The 21654-nt window shown below is 34.2% G+C and overlaps 1 protein-coding gene across 1 annotated transcript in view; it reads left to right on the plus strand.

Moving 5' to 3' along the window:
• The window catches only part of CRISPLD1 (cysteine rich secretory protein LCCL domain containing 1), a 50620-nt gene extending 32448 nt beyond the window's left edge, over positions 1-18172 (plus strand). The window contains exons 7-15 of the mRNA XM_519815.7: positions 225-365; positions 541-601; positions 707-773; positions 981-1111; positions 3540-3583; positions 3677-3749; positions 9183-9258; positions 13037-13167; positions 15808-18172. Of these exons, the coding sequence (XP_519815.3) occupies positions 225-365; positions 541-601; positions 707-773; positions 981-1111; positions 3540-3583; positions 3677-3749; positions 9183-9258; positions 13037-13167; positions 15808-15859 (776 nt within the window). The 3' untranslated portion in view covers positions 15860-18172. The remainder of the gene's footprint in view (positions 1-224; positions 366-540; positions 602-706; positions 774-980; positions 1112-3539; positions 3584-3676; positions 3750-9182; positions 9259-13036; positions 13168-15807) is intronic.
• Positions 18173-21654: the final 3482 nt, after the last annotated feature.

Below are 21654 nucleotides of genomic sequence, written 5' to 3' on the forward strand. Positions count from 1 at the left end.
CGAACATTAACATAAATGAATCAAGGACTTAAAGGCTTGTGTGTGTTCATTTATTCCACTGCAGTACCTAAGATCACCACCTTAAGCCAAAACCTGTGCAGAAAAACAGTACTGATTTTTCTAGTTCTAAATATTAAATAGGAGTATTAAAGTATATTATTATTTGATAATTCATGCACATGTAAAATAGGGTTAATATTTCCTAAATCTGCTTTCTCTAACAGAAGGGTCAGACAGGTATTATCCCCCTCGAGAAGAGGAAACAAATGAAATAGAACGACAGCAGTCACAAGTCCATGACACCCATGTCCGGACAAGATCAGATGATAGTAGCAGAAATGAAGTCATAAGCACACAGCAAATGTGTAAGACCTCCATATTACTTATAAAAATTTTCAAAGTACATAAATGGTATATCCATCAAGATTTTATTAATTTGAACATTTTTAGAATGGAAAAAATTTTGTCATTAGGCTATATATAATGAACTACAACTGCTTTTATATTATTTAAGTTATTTAGGTATTTTTTTCTTTGTAGCCCAAATTGTTTCTTGTGAAGTAAGATTAAGAGATCAGTGCAAAGGAACAACCTGCAATAGGTAATATTTGTTATTATTTTGAAAATTAATTGAATATAATAAATATTTTTATTTTGTACTGACATTCAGAGAAACTAAATTTTGTGCCCAATTACTTTTATTTAGGTACGAATGTCCTGCTGGCTGTTTGGATAGTAAAGCTAAAGTTATTGGCAGTGTACATTATGAAATGGTAAGTGTTATAAATGTAATTATTTGAGGATAGAGTCATTCCATGTAATATTTGATTTTTATTGTGCAAAATAACACCTTACATAAGTATAGATATTTTGCTCAGAAATGTTTATTTAATTGAAAGTCACATAAGTGGTAAATAAGTTGGGACTTATGCAGAACTCTAATATTTTTAACATCTTTTTATCTCCTCCTTTTTTCCAAGCAATCCAGCATCTGTAGAGCTGCAATTCATTATGGTATAATAGACAATGATGGTGGCTGGGTAGATATCACTAGACAAGGAAGAAAGCATTATTTCATCAAGTCCAATAGAAATGGCATTCAAACAATTGGGTAAGTACCAAAATAATCTTTTGGACCAGATAATTTTAAATTGTAACAGTGAGCTAACACATTTTTTTTTTAGAGCAAAGCATAGAATAATTTAAGAAGAAAGAATTTGGTTATTTTCAAGGTTCATTTTAGCTTGTAGTTTCCTTAGACAAAAAGAAGATAACGCATTTAAGGTCAAAGTTGAACTCTTTTGCTTTTAATGGGCATGCTAAAACTCCAAATTTTTGAGTTTCATTAAAAATGTATAAATTTACAGTTAATTCCCAATGTAAAGCAATACATTTTTTAGCTTGACAGAAAATACCCTGAGAAGGGTAAGTAATTTGCATATTCTTCCTGTCCTGTTTAGGGAAAATGGCTTATTTCATGCAACAGTAACTTTGTTGATAAGATAAATTACATTAGAGAAAAGAGCATTTTGAAAAGTTCTCTAAATATGTATTATGCTATGTCATCTTTCTTTTGTCCATTTAAAAGTATCCCAATATAAAAGCATTTAATTTTATTAATGTTTCTCCTATTAAGTGTACCAAATACCTTATTCCAAAACACTGTGCATTACATGTACCGTATAGAAAGTAGAAAAATGGAGGCTTTTGAAATACCTCTTTAGTGTCTTTTTTTTCCCTCTAAGTAAAACAGTAAACATTACTGAAGTTCATACAGAACTCCTTTTCTTAGGAAATTTGACATTGTCTATTTTGTTACAATACAGTTGCATGAAACTTCACAGTGGGGTTAAGTTAGAATTAATAACTATAAAAAACTATTAGGAACGCTCAAAAATTTGTGGAATGATCTCCTATACAGTCTTTTTTTTATTGTTGTTTTTCGTTTGTTTGTTTTGTTTTTTGTTTTTTGTCACCCAGACTGGAGTGCAGTGGTGTGATCTCAGGTCACTGCAACCTCCACCTTCTGGGCTCAAGCGATTCTCCTGCTTCAGTCTCCCAAGTAGCTGGAATACAGGTGCGTGCCACCATGCCCAGCTAATTTTTGTATTTTTAGTAGAGACGAGGTTTCACCATGTTGGCCAGGCTGGTCTTGAACTCCTGACCTCAGGTGATCCACCCGCCTCAGCCTCACAAAGTACTGGGATTACAGGTGTGAGCCACCACATCTGGCTTATACAGTCTTATTAAAAGGCTTGAAGGGTGGTTTTTAGCTGTTAGTGATAACTCTTTTTAGCCAAAAAAAAAATTTTTTTAAAGACAGTCTCACAAGTTCAACTTTTCCTGCCTCAGCCTCCCAAGTAACTGGGACTACAGGCACGTGCCACCATGTCCAACTAATTTTTGTTATTTTTAGTAGAGATGGGGTTTCACCAGGTTGGCGAGGCTGGTCTCAAACTCCTGACCTCAAGTGATCCACCAGCCTGAGCCTCCCATAGTGCCAGGATTACAGGCGTGAGCCACCACACTTGGCCTGAAGTTCTATAGAAATATTCATTAATTAACCTATTAACTTGGAAAACATTTATTACTTTCAATAAGTAATAAATATTAGTTATTAGCTTTAGTAAGCCAAGCAGTGGGTGTTCTGTTAAAGGACATTTATCCTGTTATTTACTTTTTTTCCTCTTAATTTTTAGTTATCTCTATTATAGAAATTCTCTTGAAACTTGAAGGCTATATTTAATAGATTGTATATTTTATGCCTCAAAGAATGTTATTTCTTTTGGACACATTATAGATGATGAATATTAAATACAGAATTTGAAGCTGATGGAAGTAAAGAATTGTTGAAATTTTACACCTTCAGTTCTGAGCTAATGTATTCAGAGAGTGTACCATGTTAAAGTACCATCACAAATAAGCCTTACCTTTTGCAACAGATGTTATATAAACCTATTAAAATTTTGATGTATAATTGTGTGCCTAATCTTATATTTCAGCTTTTTAATAATGCATGTGATGAGGAGAAGTTTATTCATTTTACTGTATAATTTTGCTAGATACTAGGGGGAACAAAAAAGGAATAATGGACGCTCCCTTAGTTACTTATTATTTTGTAGTCTTTTCACAACATTGTCTTGTATTTCCTGTTGTGAAAGACTAAATAGCTTGGTCCCGTGGAGGCAGGAAATTAGTATTTGAGGGTTTTAATTTTGATAGGAATCAAATATATTTTATATATATATATTTGATTCAAATATATATATATATATAGCTCTATGCTATTATCTATATGTTTTTGAGATCAATAATGAAAAGAGATTACCTGAAGAATGGTGTTGATTTGGTTAATACCTGATGGTAATATGGATTTAGCATAAAACTGATGATGTATTCTTATATTGCTACTTGTCTATTTTAGTAAGTGTTTAAAAAGAAAATTAAGTGTTCATAGACTTGAAAGATACCAGAAATGATGGCTGCTGCTGCTGATGCCTATATGAAAATAATTAACATTTCTGTATTTTTACCTTCAGCAAATATCAGTCTGCTAATTCCTTCACAGTCTCTAAAGTAACAGGTTAGCACATTCTTCATCTTATTTTCTTAGTACTGTGTAGTATGTTACTGCTTTCAAAGGATTCACTCATTGTTTTGTGTTTTAATTCTTCAGTTCAGGCTGTGACTTGTGAAACAACTGTGGAACAGCTCTGTCCATTTCATAAGCCTGCTTCACATTGCCCAAGGTAAACCAGTGTACACATAGGGGGCTTTGGCCCTGTGATAACTGTTTTTGCCTGAAATTCTGATGTCTCTGGGATTCAAAAGTTGTATAATCTTGAACTTCTAAGCAGGAGGGAGCAATGAAACATCATAAACTACATGCACTCCAGGCAGGCCTAGTGTACTTTCTCAAAATGCAAAAGTATTCTTTGCTATTTCATAATGTCAGGGTTTATGCATGTAATCTGTATGTTCATCTGTGATACAAAGAGTGCTTTATTAGTCTGCTGTGGCTGCTGTAACAAAATAGCATAGACTGGGTGGTGTAAACAACAGAAATTTATTTCTCACAGTTCTGGAGGTTGAGAAGTTCAAGATCAAGGTGCTGGCTGATTCAGTTCCTGATGAGGGCTCTCTTCCTGGTCTACAGATGGCCACCTTCTCTGTGTCCTCACATGGTGGAGGGAGAAAGAGAGCTCACTCTCTTACATCCCTTCTTATAAGGACACTAATCCTGTTGGATGAGGAGCCTACCCTTATGACCTCATTTAACATTAATTACCTTCATAAAGGCCCTGTCTCCGAGTTAGTCAAATTGGGGATTGAGACTTCAACATATGAACTTTGAAGGGACAAAATCATTCAGTTCATAACAATTTCTTACAACAGAAACTAAAGTGGCATAACTCATATTTTAACATCATTATCCAGTTTTTTAAATTAGATCAATCTGATTGCATTTGGTAAGTTAAAAAGCCCATCTTTACCTTTCTTTTATTTTTGTTTTTTTATATTCTCTTTTACAAGATTATAATGGAATTTATATACTATAAAATAATGAAAAAAGCTTTATTTATCTTGGCCAAGCTAAGATGAAAACTGTTAGAAGTATTATGGTTTAATCCATAATCAGTAGCTAGGAAAAATAAAGTATGTCTCCATATATCCAGTCTTAGTTCTACACACACTATTTCCATTAATGCAAATATCCACACTACTTTTAAAAACTAGTAATGAGATTTAAAGATATAATTGTAATTTGACAAAACATTTTTGTCTAAAAATTTAAGGAGCTTAATTTTTATGGAAAAGTTTATCTACTTTGGAAAAACATCATTACTTACCCTTTTAAAATGAAAGCAACGTTTCACTTAAAGAATGGGACTGGCTGTTCACAAGGTACATAACGGAATCTTTATAACGGAAGACTGTGATCTTCATATAACAGAGTACTTCATTTTCTGTCAGTTTCTAAGTTACAGATGTGATATAAACAATAAATGTCCTCACATACAAATAGCCTGTTTCCTTTCAAATCATTTGTCTCTACTAATGCAAGACTGCTGTTGTAATATTTTTGGTCAGCTAACTTGGTGAATGCTAATTGAGAATTTTAAAATTCTTCAGCTTGTGCGTTGGCTGAAATCAGCAGATTACCAAGTATGTAGGATAATTTGAGGACCTCTTACTGGGTGAAGTGCATCATATACTTTTTACCATTTGACCACCAATGAATTATATGCTGAATATTTTTGTGATAAAAATACAATCTCCTGTTACTAGAGCTTGACTAATTATCCTCTTATAAGGCTCACACATTTGATTAGATCATTGTTTGCTCTGTAGTCTTAGTCAATTTTGGAGAAATATTTTTTTCAGAATTCTCAAGACCCCTACACTTACAGATTGCAGTTTTATAGAAAAAAGTAAAGATGTATTGCTAGGTGAAGCTGGTAAATTTTAGCATCATAATATGTGAAAAAAACCCAGGAACTTTAGAATTTAAATTTATAAATATGTATTAAATACCTACTAAGTACGAATATTATGCCTAGCCTTATGTCAGCCATGTGACTAGGTTTATGAGGACCAAATAATAAGGAGAGTCTCTGTAGAGCATTCTGACATAAAGGCTGTCACTAGTAGATGCTCAATAAAGGGTAATTTTATAACTACAAAACAAACTATATCAATATTATTGCAAAAGGGATAAATCAAGTAAAGCATTAATAAAAAGCTCCCTATTTCTTGGCTTGTTTCAGAAAGCAAAACATCGAAATAAGGAAAATGATATAAATTTTTAAAATTCATTTTAGCCTTTACTGTTACCAACATAATAAATCCATAGAAATGACAATTTATGCATAATATTGACCTTAAGTAGTCTGAAAAGCTTCTCCCTTTTTTTTTATTTCAGTGAAACAAAATTGTCATTTGTTTCTCCTGTGTAAAATTTGTAATAGTTTTGGCCAGGCATGGTGGCTTACGCCTGTAATCCCAGCCACTTTGGGAGGCTGAGGTGGGTGGATCACGAGGTCAGAAGATCGAGACCATCCTGGCTAACACGATGAAACCCCATCTCTACTAAAAATACAAACAAAAATTAGCCGGGCGTGGTGGCGGGTGCCTGTAGTCCCAGCTACTCCAGAGGCTGAGACAGGAGAATGGCGTGAACCCGGGAGGCCGAGCTTGCAGTGAGCTGAGATCGCGCCACTGCACTCCAGCCTGGGCGAAAGAGCGAGACTCTGTCTCAGAAAAAAAAAAAAAGAAAAAAAATTCTAATAGTTTCATAAACTGGGTTATAATGATATTATTTATATGACAGGTTATAACTTTTAGGGAACCATGTAGTTGGTATATTTCTTTTAGAATTTCATATGACTTAAGTAGGCTGAGGCATAGTCTATTCTGGAGAAAAAACGACAATAAATAAATTAATGAAATTAGCTCAAGAAGACCTCGAAGAAACAAGATTCCTGCAAGTCATGTCCTTGAAAGTTTCCATGTCTGGTAGAACGATTCAAAATAAACTATCTAACTATTATTTAGTAACCATTTGGTGGCTATGTAGTAATTATTACTTAGTGTCTTATAAAAATTATAAGAAATGTTATCCAGTTTTACATATACCTATAAACAATTAGATCTTTAAAATTTACTGAATGCTCAAGATGTAAAAGTAGATATTAAGGTATGTCAGCATTTTCATTCAAAGTTTACCGGCAAATTGTAGGTTAAAAAAAAAAAAAAAGTTTACCGGACCAGTACCTACCTTCTCAGTAGTATGTAACAAGCTGTTAAAAACAGATTGGAATACAAACAAGCAAAAAACTTCCCCCAATCTTTGTTTTACCTGAACTCATCTAAGTAGAAACTAACTCAACTTGGACTACTGACTTTGGCATTCCACAAACCAGAAGCTGAATATGGGCAAGATAAAGTTTGCAGAGCATGCAGAGCAAGTGATTTTACAGCCATAAGGATGATGGTGAATGCCTAGCAGTTCTCAAATACAATAAGATCAGTTTCCAGTCAAAGGGGACACCCTTCTTCCTGCAGAAACCCCAGACAGCATCTTTTATAACAATCAAGCCTTTAATTCAAAGTTATAGAAACTCAGATGGATTTATTATATTTAAATGGTTCTGGTTTCCATGTTATGTGAAGTATATACACTCTAGAGTATACAGTGTTATACAAATTTTAGAAATAAAAACTATTTCTTAGAAGCTATGTTAAGGAAGATCTGCTTCAATTGGCAAGGGTAGTTTCAACTGAAGTATATTTAGAATACTTTTAGGAAAATTGTTGATGCTATCATCCACTAATGATTATCATGTAGTTATGTTAACAGTCTCATTTACTACTTAAAATTGTGTGTTTTCCAGTTTTAGTTTGTGTTTCCTTTTAGTGATGAGTGTGTGTGTGTGTGTGTGTGTGTGAATGCAGACGAGCCACTTGATTAAAAGTAAAGTGCCGTTTGACAGTTTTTTGAACTTTGGGAGTAGATTTTTAAAAATATCATGTGATTGATTAAATATTGATAATTGGATCCTACGTTTTAATAAAAAGCTTTTGGTCATATTGTATTAGAGCCTGAACAACAAAGAAAGTGTTTGGAAATGTCTTTGAAGTGAGCTAAGCCAACCAGATATCAGTAAGGCAGTAGGATTTCTGGAGGAAGTGCATTCCATGCAGAGAGGAAGATAAATGCAAAGGCTCTAAGGCAGAAGCCTATTGTGTGTGTTTGAGGAATAACCATTAGGCCCATGTGACTGGAGCAGGGTGAGAAAGTGGGAAAGGAGTAAGATATAAAGTTGGAAAGGCAGTGAGGATAGAAGATGCAGGGCTTATTGACCTTCCTGAGGCTCTTGTCATTTACTCTGAATGTGATGGAAGCCACTGGAATATTTGGAGCAGAGGAATGATGTGTTTGGACTTGTACATTTGTTGTTGTTGTTGTTTTGTTTTGTTTTGAGATGGAGTCTTGCTGTGTTGCCCGGGCTGGAGTGCAGTGGCATGATCTCAGCTCACTGCAACCTCCGCCTCCCAGGTTCCAACAATTCTCCTGCGTCAGCCTCCCAAGTAGTGGGATTACAGGCACCCAGGACCATGCCCGGCTAATTTTTGTATTTTTAGCAGAGACGGGGTTTCACCATGTTAGCCAGGCTTGTCACAAACTCCTGACCTCAGGCGATCCACCCACCTCGGCCTCCCAGAGTGCTGGGATTACAGGCACGAGCCACTGCGCCTGGCTGGACTTGTACGTTTTAATATAAGTATGGAAAACAGATTGGAGAGGGCCAAATTGGAAGCAGGGAGACCATAGAAGAAAAATAGAAGAGCCTATTGCAGTAAGTTAGACAGTAGATGATAGAGCCCAGAGTTACTATGATTGAGGTGCTTGGGGATGCTCTGATCTTGGATATGTTTTCATGTATAGCCAATGGAAATTGCTGATGGGTTGAATGTAAGGTGTGAGATTAAGGGAGGGATTGAGGATAGAAAGGTTTCTGGCCTGAGCACTTGGAATCATGGAGGTGCCATTTATTGCAATGGGAAGCCTATGGAAAGAACAGATTTGGGAACTAGAGAAGGAGATTAGGAATTTGGTTCCATACATGGTAAGTTTGAGATGTTTATTATAGCTAAGTGGAGATGTTGAATAAGCAGTAGGATATTCAAGTATGGAATTAAGAGATGTCCCAACTGGAAATGTAAATTTGGAAATCAGCCATTTAAAGATGATAATTAAAACTATGAAATTGGATGAGATTCCAAAGATGTGAATATAAAGAAGAGAAACTATGAGATGTATGAGGCAGACAATGATTTCAGATTTTCCAAGTTATTGGTTTACTAAATTCTACAGATACATTGGGTACCAACTTCTCATACATTGAGATGCTTTCTGATGTTTCTTTTGGCTTCAAATCCCCACATTAGAAAGCTTCCTAACTAATTTTTTTTAAATGACATTTATGCCAAAAGATAGATAAACAGAAGCAATTGTGTCTACTGCTTGGGCTTGTACAATTGACCTATTTCAGGAGAAAAAATGAGTAGGGTTTAGAATGTTGAGCTTACTTTGTGTATGCATATCTGTGGTTTTACTAATAAGAAAGACTTAAGTAACCACCTTACTTAATATATATATAATATATTATTTTTTTCAGAGTATACTGTCCTCGTAACTGTATGCAAGCAAATCCACATTATGCTCGTGTAATTGGAACTCGAGTTTATTCTGATGTAAGTATCCTAATTTATACAGCTCTTAACATTCATGTATATATATAAATGTATAGACACATTTAAATGTATATATGTACATTTATATACAGAGTGAATAAACAGACTTTGTTAATGTGCATTCTCAGAAGAGTTAAACATCCATATCACTGAAAAATTAATATCCATATGTACCATATGAGTGTATAATTATTTGACAAAATTTTTCTTCACTTTCTCCCCATATGTTTTATATAAGACACATAATGAAATAGTCTGTAGTTATTGTTGGGAAGGAAAATGTGTTTTGTTTTTCTTTTGATTCTTTAGTATTTGAAGTCTGAACTGGATAATTAAGAATTTGTCAAAAGTTGAAACAATATCTTCACTGCCAAACGGCCATTTAAAATGTAGCATAGAGTCATAAAGATGCTACATTAAAATATATGCAAAAGAACTAGTTGAGGGGATGTTGTAAGAGATGACTTTAGTGGGGTTGGACAAGGAATATGAGCTGTGATGGCCCAGGCTGGAGTGCAGTGGCATGATCATATCTCAGTTTAACCTCAAACTCGGGCTCAAGTGATCCTCCTGCCTCAGCCTCCCAAGTAACTAGAAGAACAAATACATGACACCATGCCTGGCTCTTTTTCTGTTGTTGTAGAGATGGGGTCTCACTGTGTTGCCCAGGCTGGTGTGGCCTCAAGCAGTCCTCCTGCCTTGGCCTTCCAAGGTGCCAGGCCTGTTAAGTGCTTGTTGAGCCAGGTTTTTAGTGTTGGTTGGTAAAGAGGATCAGGGAACGTGTTCTAGTGGGATAAGTGACATTTACAAAGTAACGGAGTTAAGAGTCAACGAGCTGCACATCAGACTAGCAGATAGCTTTGTCTCTAAGCTGCTGAGAATCGGAACGAAAAGGGGCTTCAACCAAGTTAGTCTGAGAGAGAGAGGAATCCAGCTCACATCAGTGTGTAGACAAAGTCTGAAAGTGCATGCTGATGAGTTTACGTTTTATGAGGCAAACACTTAGAAACCATTACAGATTTCTAAGCCAGAGAGTTACAAATGCAAATTTAGGAAATGTCTTATGCACATATTCAATAGAATATTAAGGGAATTTGATCATGTAAAGAGGCCTGAATATGTACATTACCACCTATTTCTCTTGGTGAGCTTACTTACCAAGATTTTTTTCAGTTCAGCTTTACCTTTGCAGTTTTTCTCCAATTCTGAGTCTCTCTCAAGCTTCAGATTTGCACTGGTCTTATGTGCCACTGAAAAGTCCTGCTGGTATCTTGAATGTACTAGTCTTCACATTTGTGCTTATATTCTTGCCTCTGTTGAAATACAGTATTTTTGCAAATTTTATGTCAAAACTGTGGTCATTCTTCAAAACCTAAATTATTGCCACTTTCTCTGTGAGGGTGCGTTGCTGGACCTTCCAACCCAAGTATGAAGTTGCCCTTATTTCAACCCCTATAACTTCATTTTTTCCTTTTGGCACTTAGCCTGTTGTATTGGATATTATGATTATTACCCTATCTCTTTTATTAGTTTGTAAGTTTCTCAAGGGCAGCAGCTGGGTTATTCATTCATCATTTTGTGATCACTAATTTGATGTCTGCCAAGCTGTGAACAAGACAGGCATGTCCTGCCTGAACGGAGCTTAGAGCACATAGTTAAGTCAGGTATTAACCAAGTACCTTGCACATAAATATTTGTTGAAACAAGTAGATTAATAAATATATAGGAATATGCATATCTGAACTCAACAGAGATTTCCAAAGAAATCATACTTTTCAGATTTTCCCTTTAAGCAGGAGAACTTTTAATTTTAGTCATGTCTAGTGAAAGTCTTTCAAAATATCCCGTATACTTCTATGTCTTTAAAGTCATCTATTTGCTAGAGTTAAGGTTTTGTTGGAACTCATATCTTGAGATCATTTTATCGTTCTATCCTCAGTGAAATGGCTGCATAATATGTGTCTTATATAGGTCCTTTGAAGAGTAAGTTGGAAATATAAAGATTACTGTTAAATGGCAAGTACGAAATCAGAGATCCAATCGTTAATAGCCAGTCTTCCTGGCCCTACAAAATACATTATCTCTCCAAATAAAGGATGGAAATGTGAGAATCAATCAGCCAGACTCCCTCCCTCCTTCCCTCCCTCCTTCCTTTCTCTTTCTTTCCTTCCATTTATAGAGCTAGACCTTGTACATTCTGTTTCTTTGAACTTTTATAGTTTATTATATATTTCTGCATTCATTAAAAAAATTCTATTTTTACAGATAATTCTTTTCATCATATATTAGTTTTTAAAAAGTCTGAGTATGAAAAGAAAATGTCTTCTGACCTTTGAACTCAAATAGGGATGCCTGCTGAATCTATAATTGCAGGCAATACAGTAGTCTCAAAACATATTAAATACTTGGACTTAGTAAATGTTATATCTAAGCACTTTTGTTGCCTTGGGGAAAATGCTGATTAATATCCTTTTAACAGAACAAATACTGAAATGTGCACGGAATTATTTTTAATTCCATCTGTTAAGAACCATATTGGAGGCAAATATAATTCAATGGGACTTTAAGTGTTGAAGAAAATGTCTTTGAGTAAGGATGCAGGTTTTAGATACATGGTATTTTGCGATACAGCAAAAGCATGGAAAGGATTAAACAGCTTGGCATTCAGACTCTGATCTAGTAAATACTGACTGATGCTCTAGAGTTCACAACACAGTAATAATGCAAGGTCATGTAAGATATACATGCTTATTTTAAAAAGCATATTAAATCACTCACATGTGCATAGAGATAAGAAAAGAACACACCACTGGGATCAGAAAAGACCCATGGGCATTTGACATGGATTGCTTTATACTGAAACAGTTCAAATATTGTCTTTGGTTGGATTTCCTTGGATTGTACTTAGTTGCTGACAAATTTTGGTAAAACATTTGGACTAAAGCAAATGTTAAAATCTTGAGAAGATTTTAATGGGCCAAAAGAAATGATCTGACTTTTAGAATTCAGTAGTTTTAAAAATTCAAAAGTATTGGACCTGAAACAACAATTTTCTTCTCCATAGAAATCCCATTCAATTCAGATTATATGACTAGTGCAATGTAATCATAGGACTTTCCTAGTATTTCATGTCAGACCATTCAAACTAAGTTGACAGGCATTACAAATCTAGGTAGAAGCTATGATGATTCTTCATTTTTTTCTTTTTAGGGTTATTCTTTTAGGCAAAGTTTCTCTGTGTAGATTATATTATTTACTAAGAAAAAAACTGCCCCATTTCTTGTATTTTGGAAGAGGGGCCATAGTCATATGCAGAACTATGGTGGAGTTTGTATTAGGCAAAAGTGAACATACATGAGGGATGAATAATCTAACCTATGAACATTTGGTCAGAGTGAGCCCAGTATAGAACAAAGGCTAACATTTAAGAATGACAAGCAGGACCTAGAAGAGATAAAAGAAGCTAATTTGCTTTTTATTGCTTTGATACTCTAAAGCCTACTGTTTGGACAGAACAGGTGTTTGCTAGATTAGATTGGGGAGGGGTCTTACCGTTGCAGTCACCTTTAAGGTTGGCCTTCAGGCTTGCTCCAAATTGGCTTTGACTTTGTGACGTTTCAAACACTCTTTTATGCACAAAACCTCATCCTGTAGCTGCTCACTGACTATCCATGACATCAGGATGTCAGCGACTTCAGTCTATTAATAATAGAAGAATGGGCTGGACAAGTCCAGCAGGAATTTCCAATAATGGCAGTTTGTTTCTTTACCTTCTCAGCTGTCCAGTATCTGCAGAGCAGCAGTACATGCTGGAGTGGTTCGAAATCACGGTGGTTATGTTGATGTAATGCCTGTGGACAAAAGAAAGACCTACATTGCTTCTTTTCAGAATGGAATCTTCTCAGAAAGGTAAAAACAAAACATATGTATGTATACTTTTAAATACCATCTATCACTGTATTCATGATTGCTTTGCAGTTGACCCACTTTAATATTTTTAATTTTTTTCAAAGTTAAGTGGCAGAGCCAGTGTGTTCCTTTGCACACTTGTGTACCAGTCAGCCTTCCAGGGATGGGAGAAGCTGTAGTACCAGAGGTGCCTGTCTCCTGCAGGCTTATAAAAATCAACATGAAAATCGGATTACAAGTCAGAACTACTCTTTTGTTAATTGATCTTATAATTAGGAACTTTCTTTCATCCTCTTTTGGATTTTCTAGATTAGTTTTATATTTAATTCTTTCTAGGTGAGCAAGGCACAGAATATTTCTCTAATCCAGTTATCTGATAAAGTATTTGACAAAAACAATGTCTGATTTTCCCTAGAACCAAATTGTCTTATTGATTTGAAGTTGGACGCCTAGTGTGATATAAATGAACTCTTTCAGGTCATTTTTCATATTATTTAACCCACCCACTAGTGTCATATATTTTGGTGATTTGAGAAAATTCATGTAACTCACTTTATCAGGTATCAATAAATATTAAAATAAATGAAGCAATGGTGATTTTTAAAATCATTATGACTTGTAAAAGTAATATTAAAAGTCCTATTTATTTGTATATAGAAAAATCCCTAACTTTTAGATATTTCCTGGGTTCTTCAAAATTGCCAATGGAGAGCACACACATGTACACCAAAGGATGTGTCATACGGGGTATCTAGATTACCTTCAACATAACCATCTGGGTGTCATCCTCGCAAAAATACAAATCTGCATTATCTGTTTTCATATTAGACTATATCAAGACGTAAGTGTTGAGAAAGTGACATTTCTACAACCTGCTCATGGCCTCCTTAAACAGAATAATATATAAAATGGATCTTTGAGTTATAAAATTGGATATGCAATTTTATAAGCTAAACTGAGTGATATGGTTTTATTTATGCTTCAAAATTCTTAGATTTATTTTAAAACTATAAAACAATAGGTGATATCCTAATAAAACAGTATAATAATTATTTTTGAGTACCTACTATGAATATTCCAGACGTTAGATGCTCCTAAGCACTCTAAGTATGTTAGCTCAGCTTCGACAGCCCTGAAATGTCAGGCCTATACCCGGAGATATGTGTGTGTGTGTGTGTGTGTGTGTGTATGTATGTATATGTATGTGTGTCTGTGTATATATGTATGTGTGTATATATGTGTGTATATGTATATGTGTGTGACTATAATGTGTGAGTATGCATATGTGTATGTGTATGTATATACGTGTGTTTCTGTGTATATATGTGAATGTGTATATATACACACACATATATAGATACGTATATACACTTCTGTATACACATATACATATATATATATGTTAACTGAGACTCTGAGGGGTTAAATGATGTGCCCAAGTTCATATAACTTGTAAATCTCAAAGCTCAGATTTAGTCTGTAGGCTCAGAGATATGTGTTATTCCAGTATTTAACTGTGTACAAAAAGGAAACACACCAAACACATTCATTTTTCTAAGGCACTCAGTCAGTTTGTTTCTCATAAATAAAATGGCTTTGGATTGGCCATCTACTTGCATGAAAAACCTGGCATGCATGCATGCACATGTTTGTGTGTGCGCACTTGTGATACCCTTATTTTTGCTCACTCAAATTCTCTCCCTTTTTTCTTGTATGAATAAATATATAAAAGATATTTCACTTTGTCTCTTTCTTAGTATTTATTTTATTGATCTCCAAAAGTCTTTTGTAATTATTAAGAAAATAAAACTTTATGTAAAAGCTTCAAAAGCTTACAGTTGATTTGAATAAATAATGATTAATGGTACTACCAATCTGTTTTAACTTTTAGACATTTAAACAAAACATACCATGATTTATGTTGCTAAATAAATATAAACAATTTAATAAAGAGTAAAATTTATGAGTCTGCATTACTTTTAACTTCTATTTAAAAGTACTTTCAAAATGAGATTGAATGCTGTGTGTGTGTGTGTGTATTTTTTCATTTCAGTGAAGATATTCTTAGGTCTTTCAGATTTGACCATTAAATATCCTTACTAACATTTTCCTTGAAATTATAGATGTTAAGAGTATTAATCTGTATGATAGCAACGTAATTTAAATTTTGTCAGACTTGGGCAATGATAATAAGCTAGCACTCTAGAGTATTGCCTAAGTATCAGCTATCTTTTTAGCTTGTAACCGTGCATATCAGTTGTAAATCTGAGTCTCAGTATTCCCCATTAAAATTGAATAACAGCTGCTGAACTCTGCTTTATTAGAATGAAAGGAGGTAATATAGGAAAACATGATCTAGAATCTGTGAAGTTCTGTGGAGACTACTATTATTACCATTACACATCATCTTAAACGTCATTAGTAAACTTGCAGCCCAGCATAGAACCAAGAGTTAAAAGAGTTATGTCATCCTCATTCGAGCTTTCCAATAACTATAAATTATAGTAGCCTAAGAAAGTTGACCATCTGGATTAGTAGAGCTGCTTTCTTGACTGTCATAAGAAAGCATGATTTGTAAGAAGGATTATGTATAGAGCTGACATCAATATACTTTTTGTTTTTTTTTTTTTTTTTTTGCAGTTTACAGAATCCTCCAGGAGGAAAGGCATTCAGAGTGTTTGCTGTTGTGTGAAACGGAATACTTGGAAGAGGATCATAAAGACTATTCCAAATGAAATATTTCTGAATTTTGTATAAAACTGTAACATTACTGTACAGAGTACATCAACTATTTTCAGCCCAAAAAGGTGCCAAATGCATATAAATCTTGATAAACAAAGTCTATAAAATAAAACATGGGACATTAGCTTTGGGAAAAGTAATGAAAATATAATGGTTTTAGAAATCCTGTGTTAAATATTGCTATATTTTCTTAGCAGTTATTTCTACAGTTAATTACATAGTCATGATTGTTCTACATTTCATATATTATATGGTGCTTTGTATATGCCACTAATAAAATGAATCTAAACATTGAATGTGAATGGCCCTCAGAAAATCATCTAGTGCATTTAAAAATAATCGACTCTAAAACTGAAAGAAACCTTATCACATTTTCCCCAGTTCAATGCTATGCCATTACCAACTCCAAATAATCTCAAATAATTTTCCACTTAATAACTGTCAAGTTTTTTTTCTGTTAATTTAGGCATATAGAATATTAAATTCTGATATTGCACTTCTTATTTTATATAAAATAATCCTTTAATATCCAAATGAATCTGTTAAAATGTTTGATTCCTTGGGAATGGCCTTAAAAATAAATGTAATAAAGTCAGAGTGGTGGTATGAAAACATTCCTAGTGATCATGTAGTAAATGTAGGGTTAAGCATGGGCAGCCAGAGCTTTCTATGTACTGTTAAAATTGAGGTCACATATTTTCTTTTGTATCCTGGCAAATACTCCTGCAGGCCAGGAAGTATAATAGCAAAAAGTTGAACAAAGATGAACTAATGTATTACATCACCATTGCCACTGATTTTTTTTTTAAATGGTAAATGACCTTGTATATAAATATTGCCATATCATGGTACCTATAATGGTGATATATTTGTTTCTATGAAAAATGTATTGTGCTTTGATACTAAAAATCTGTAAAATGTTAGTTTTGGTAATTTTTTTTCTGCTGGTGGATTTACATATTAAATTTTTTCTGCTGGTGGATAAACATTAAAATTAATCATGTTTCAAAGTTTTATTTTCAGTTCCTTTTGCATGCCTATTTTGATTTAGAAATCACTTTAAGATAAATGAACAAAATTATTGTAAGTCTTCTAAACTTGGTTTATTGACGTTAGTATAAATAACATACTTAATACCAGATGTCTACAAAATCGACCTGATTATTTAGGTATTTGTATGTGAAAGAGAAACACATATTTAGAAACACAGCAAGGGAGATTTTGAATAAAGAGAGAGATGAATTTATAAAGTAGGAAAAAAAGAATCTGAAAGATACAAAGTGATTATAAAAGAATTGACAGGACAATAAATACTTCAAATACTTTTAGAAAGTAAATGAGTAGGAGTTTAGGAGGGATAAATGAGATAAATTCCATGCAATGATCAAGGAAAGCAAGAGAGCAGATAATACAAAAGAAAAAGAAGAAGGTTCACATAAATAGCTTCTGGAGTGCAAATTATAAAGACATCAACATTTTTGATCATATAATAAGTATCGGCTTAGAGCTAAGTGGTTCCAAATACTGGTAATTAAAACAATGATGTATACGTTAAAGATTGCAAAACTTAAAAGCAGATTTTTATGGGAACTTTTTCCGAAAGGATACATGACCACCTTCTTAAATAGTATGACTTTACATAGACTCTTTTTCTGGTCCTTACTGCTCCTCCCACAACAGGGAAGCCCCATCAGTTCTGTCAGTATACGGTTTTCTTCTATTTGCCCTTAGTTTAGATCTCTATCATCAATTCCACTTACTATTGTAATATCTTCAGCTGGAGCCTCTTTGTGTCTTTCTCCATTCCTTTTTAATACATTCGTATTTCCCAGCCCCAGAACCCTTGAAATTAACTCTTCCATGAGTTTTCATTGCTGAAGAAAAACCAAACATCCTTGTAAAAACATTTAAGAACTTCCATAGTCTTGTTCATATTGTTTACCTATCTTCTACACAAGGTGTGTCCTTGGGTAAGTTATTTAACTTCAATTTACCTTACCTGTAAAATGGAACAAATAATATCTCCTTAAGATTGCTCTACGAATTAATTGACACATTATGTGTGATGTACTTAAAGGAATAATAAACGCATAATATGTGGTCAGTGGATGCCATTTTCTATTATAATCATTTTTGTTATTTAATTTGGGGAAACTATTCATCTGTCATATACTATTGATCCTTTGGCACTTAAATAAATGTGAAATCCTCCAGGAATTTTCCTGTGATTCTCCTTGTAAGAATTAAATGCTCTCTAATATGATATCCTTTTAATTTGACCATTGTAATTATTTAATTTGTGTTTTATTATATTCTTTAAAAGATAAGCTCTTTGAGAATGGTAATACTCTTACTCATCTCTCTACCCAAGAGCACAATTACCTCTGAGTTTTACTTCCTTGGACTCTACAAATGGTATATCAGTATTGTTGAGTGAGCATTCCAACAATTCCTAATTTTATTTTTGATGAAAATGAATATTTTTTCCACATTATAGTGTGAGGTCAACACAAAGTGCTATAGCTAGTGAAAATAGTTTATTGATAGATGTGGATTTAAAACAGATCAATGCTTGTAGAATAGTATTAATATCATTATTTTAGCATTTAAAGTTTACCAGACCATGTGTTACTTTAATACTTTTCATATATTAAAAAATAATTTTGTATTTTAAGCATAGTATTATGAAAATAAATTACTCTCCTAACCTTAGATAATTTGTATATTACAGGGTCCACTTTTCAATACTGTCCTCTAAAATGTTGACTGTTCTCTAGCTGTTCTAAAATGTTTTTAAAGAAATGTAAACTCTTCTAAATAGCATGGTGAGCCAAGCAAAGAAACGGCTATCATTTTTGCAAACATACCAAATTTCAGATTTGGACTTTAAGCTAATGCATTGCACAAAGAATTACATTGTTGGAGTTGATTTTAAAAACTTATCTGAGGTGACATTTCTACCCTGGCACCATAATATTCAGGAGCTGAAGAAATAGTTTAGTGAAATAATCTGATCCTCTTTTATTAATTTGTTGTAATTAAGTCGAAATTATATCAGTTTGAGATTTAAAAAAGGCAGGCAAACTCTTTAGAACACTGCTCTTATACTTAACAATTAGATATTCTCTACTTCCTTTTATCCCCCAATCCTTATGTCACCTTGCACGGAATTATCAGAACGTGAAACAATGCTGGTAAGCAAACATCCTTGCACTAGACCATTAAGTTACGAAAACTAATTTTCCAATGATTACTAACAAATATTTTCTGATTAAAACCATAGTGAATTGGCAATTATGTTTACCACTATACTGATGAAGATGAAAAGCAGAGGGCCTACACATGACTGTATCTGATAAGCTCAGTTTAAAAAAAAAAAACGTGTACAGAAGATGAAGTAGAAATTAGAGATACTTATTTAAAAGGCATGAACTGATTGCAAATATCATTAGGGGCTGGATGTGGTGGCTTAAGCCTGTGGTCCCAGCACTTTGGGGGGCCGAGGTGAGCAGATCAGTTGAGCCCAGGAGTTTGAGACCAGTCTGTGCATGATGAAACCCCATCTCTACATAAATTAGCCAGGTGTGGTGGCGCCTGCCTCTAGTCCCAGCTACTTGGGAGGCTGAGATTGGAGGACCACCTGAGCCCAGGAAGTTGAGGCTACAGTGAGCCGTGATTGCACCACTGCACTCCAGTCTGGGCAACAGAGCAAGACCTGGTCTCAAAAAAAAAAAAATTAATTAGAAATGCTTTTAAAAAGCCTAGCCTGATTGAGTCCTTATGCTAAGACAGATAAGAATTTTTTACAAAATGATATGAGAGCAGCATGATTAGGTACAATATAACAAAAAACAGCCCCTTCTGAAGCTTTCTGCTTTCATTCATGCAAAAATTACTGAGTTCCTACAATCTGCTATAGATTTGTGCTGATCACTGTAGATATGTTTATAAACAAAAATGCCCTCAGGAAATTAGATTCTCGTGAGGAACACATACTAAGTAGATAATCACATGAATAAATATAGGAAACCATGGAGATTATAGAACTTTGTTACTACAAAGAAAATATTTATGGTACCATGGCAGTATTGAAAAGTAGGACTTAACCTTGCAGGAAGAGTAAAGATGACTTTCCTGAGGAACTGACATAAAGTTTAGAAGAACTTAAGGATGAGTAGAAGTAACTTGGAAGGGGAATAATTTCTTACATAAATAAACACAATGCAAAATACCTTATGGCAGGAATAGTCTAGAAACAACAGCAATAAAAAGCTGAAGGCATGCTGTACGTGAGTCTGGACACGTAAGCGGGGGAGCAGAGAAAGGTTGAAAGAATCTCTTTCTTTAGGGTTAAAATGCACTGTTGGTGCTCTAACAGATGCCCAACATGAATAACACTATGACATGACACATAGCAGTATACTCAAAAGCCACTCAGGAATTCAGAGTTTGAGCACAGGAGCAAAGTATGTGATACATTCTGTATTAATAACAAACTTAGAGTTTCATAGCCCTTTACAATAAAGTTATTTAATACTCCTGGGATCTAGAGTTTGATTCTTAACATGATTAATATGTCTATAAGCAATGAATTGAAGATGATTGAGAGCAGGAAGAAGGATGACGTGTATTGAGAACCAACAATATTTTAGAAATATTGCTATACATTTAATGTATTTGGTTCTCACAACAAACTGTGAGATAATATTATTTTCCCATCCTTATGTCTCAGAATGTAGATTCTAAAAGGTTAAGCAACACTGTCTAGGGCCTTGAGTTTGGGAAATGTGATTCATGTCTCCATCTCTCTAAATCTAAAGCCCATCTCTTGCTACTGGATCACTCCTGCTGGACATTTCCATGGGGACAGGAAATAATTTCACTAGCTCTCCTTACATCAGGTTTAGAAATACTCTTATACAGAATTCTGTAATCTTTGAATATGCCATACATTTGTTAGATGTAGAAAGATCTGTAGAAGAGGAGTAGAGATTTAGCTTTCTTTAAAAGTAGACTATAAAAAATTTTAAAAAGAATGTTGATTCAGGGAACACCAGGAAAGGATGAGGTTTGTGTTCCATAGATCTTGAATTAGTAAACTACTTTTTCAAGAAAATAGACTGAATTACTTCCCTTTCACCAATTCATAAAAAGAGAAATAAAGACAAATAAAAATGTTATGCTCATAAAAGCATGGATATCCTGAAAGTGGATGGCAGTTGAAATCATATTGACAATTCAGAACACATGGTGCCTCAGCTCAGAGCCCACCCAAGAGAAGGGTGCAGTTGAGGAGAAGGCTTCTCTTTATGGTACAGCCATAAAGCAAAGTGATTGAAGAATCTGCCTTCTGATTTTCATTCAGGTGGGCTCCTGGATTTCACTCTACCCTTCAACCCCACCCTGCCCACATGCCCTCAAATGAGTCCGCCAAATTAACATGCCATGATACACATAAAGAACTTTAAGTCAGACCTCTCTTATCCAGGTGACGGGCTGGCAAAGAGATACCTACTTTAATCAATCCAGTTCTTCAAACAGATATAAAAACAGACAAAATGAACTGTCAGACATAAGCACAGAAAAGCAAGCATCACATCAACTGACACCAGAAGCAGCAGATGTTTCAGAGAAAACAAAAGTACCTCAAAATCTTACCATCAATATCCTCAGGGGATACAGTACACCCATAAAACAAGAACAGACTAATATAGAAAAGAAACCATTAAAGAATAAGAAAACCAT

The sequence above is a fragment of the Pan troglodytes genome, chromosome 7 (genome assembly GCF_028858775.2).
Source record: "Pan troglodytes isolate AG18354 chromosome 7, NHGRI_mPanTro3-v2.0_pri, whole genome shotgun sequence".
Classification (NCBI taxonomy): domain Eukaryota; kingdom Metazoa; phylum Chordata; class Mammalia; order Primates; family Hominidae; genus Pan; species Pan troglodytes.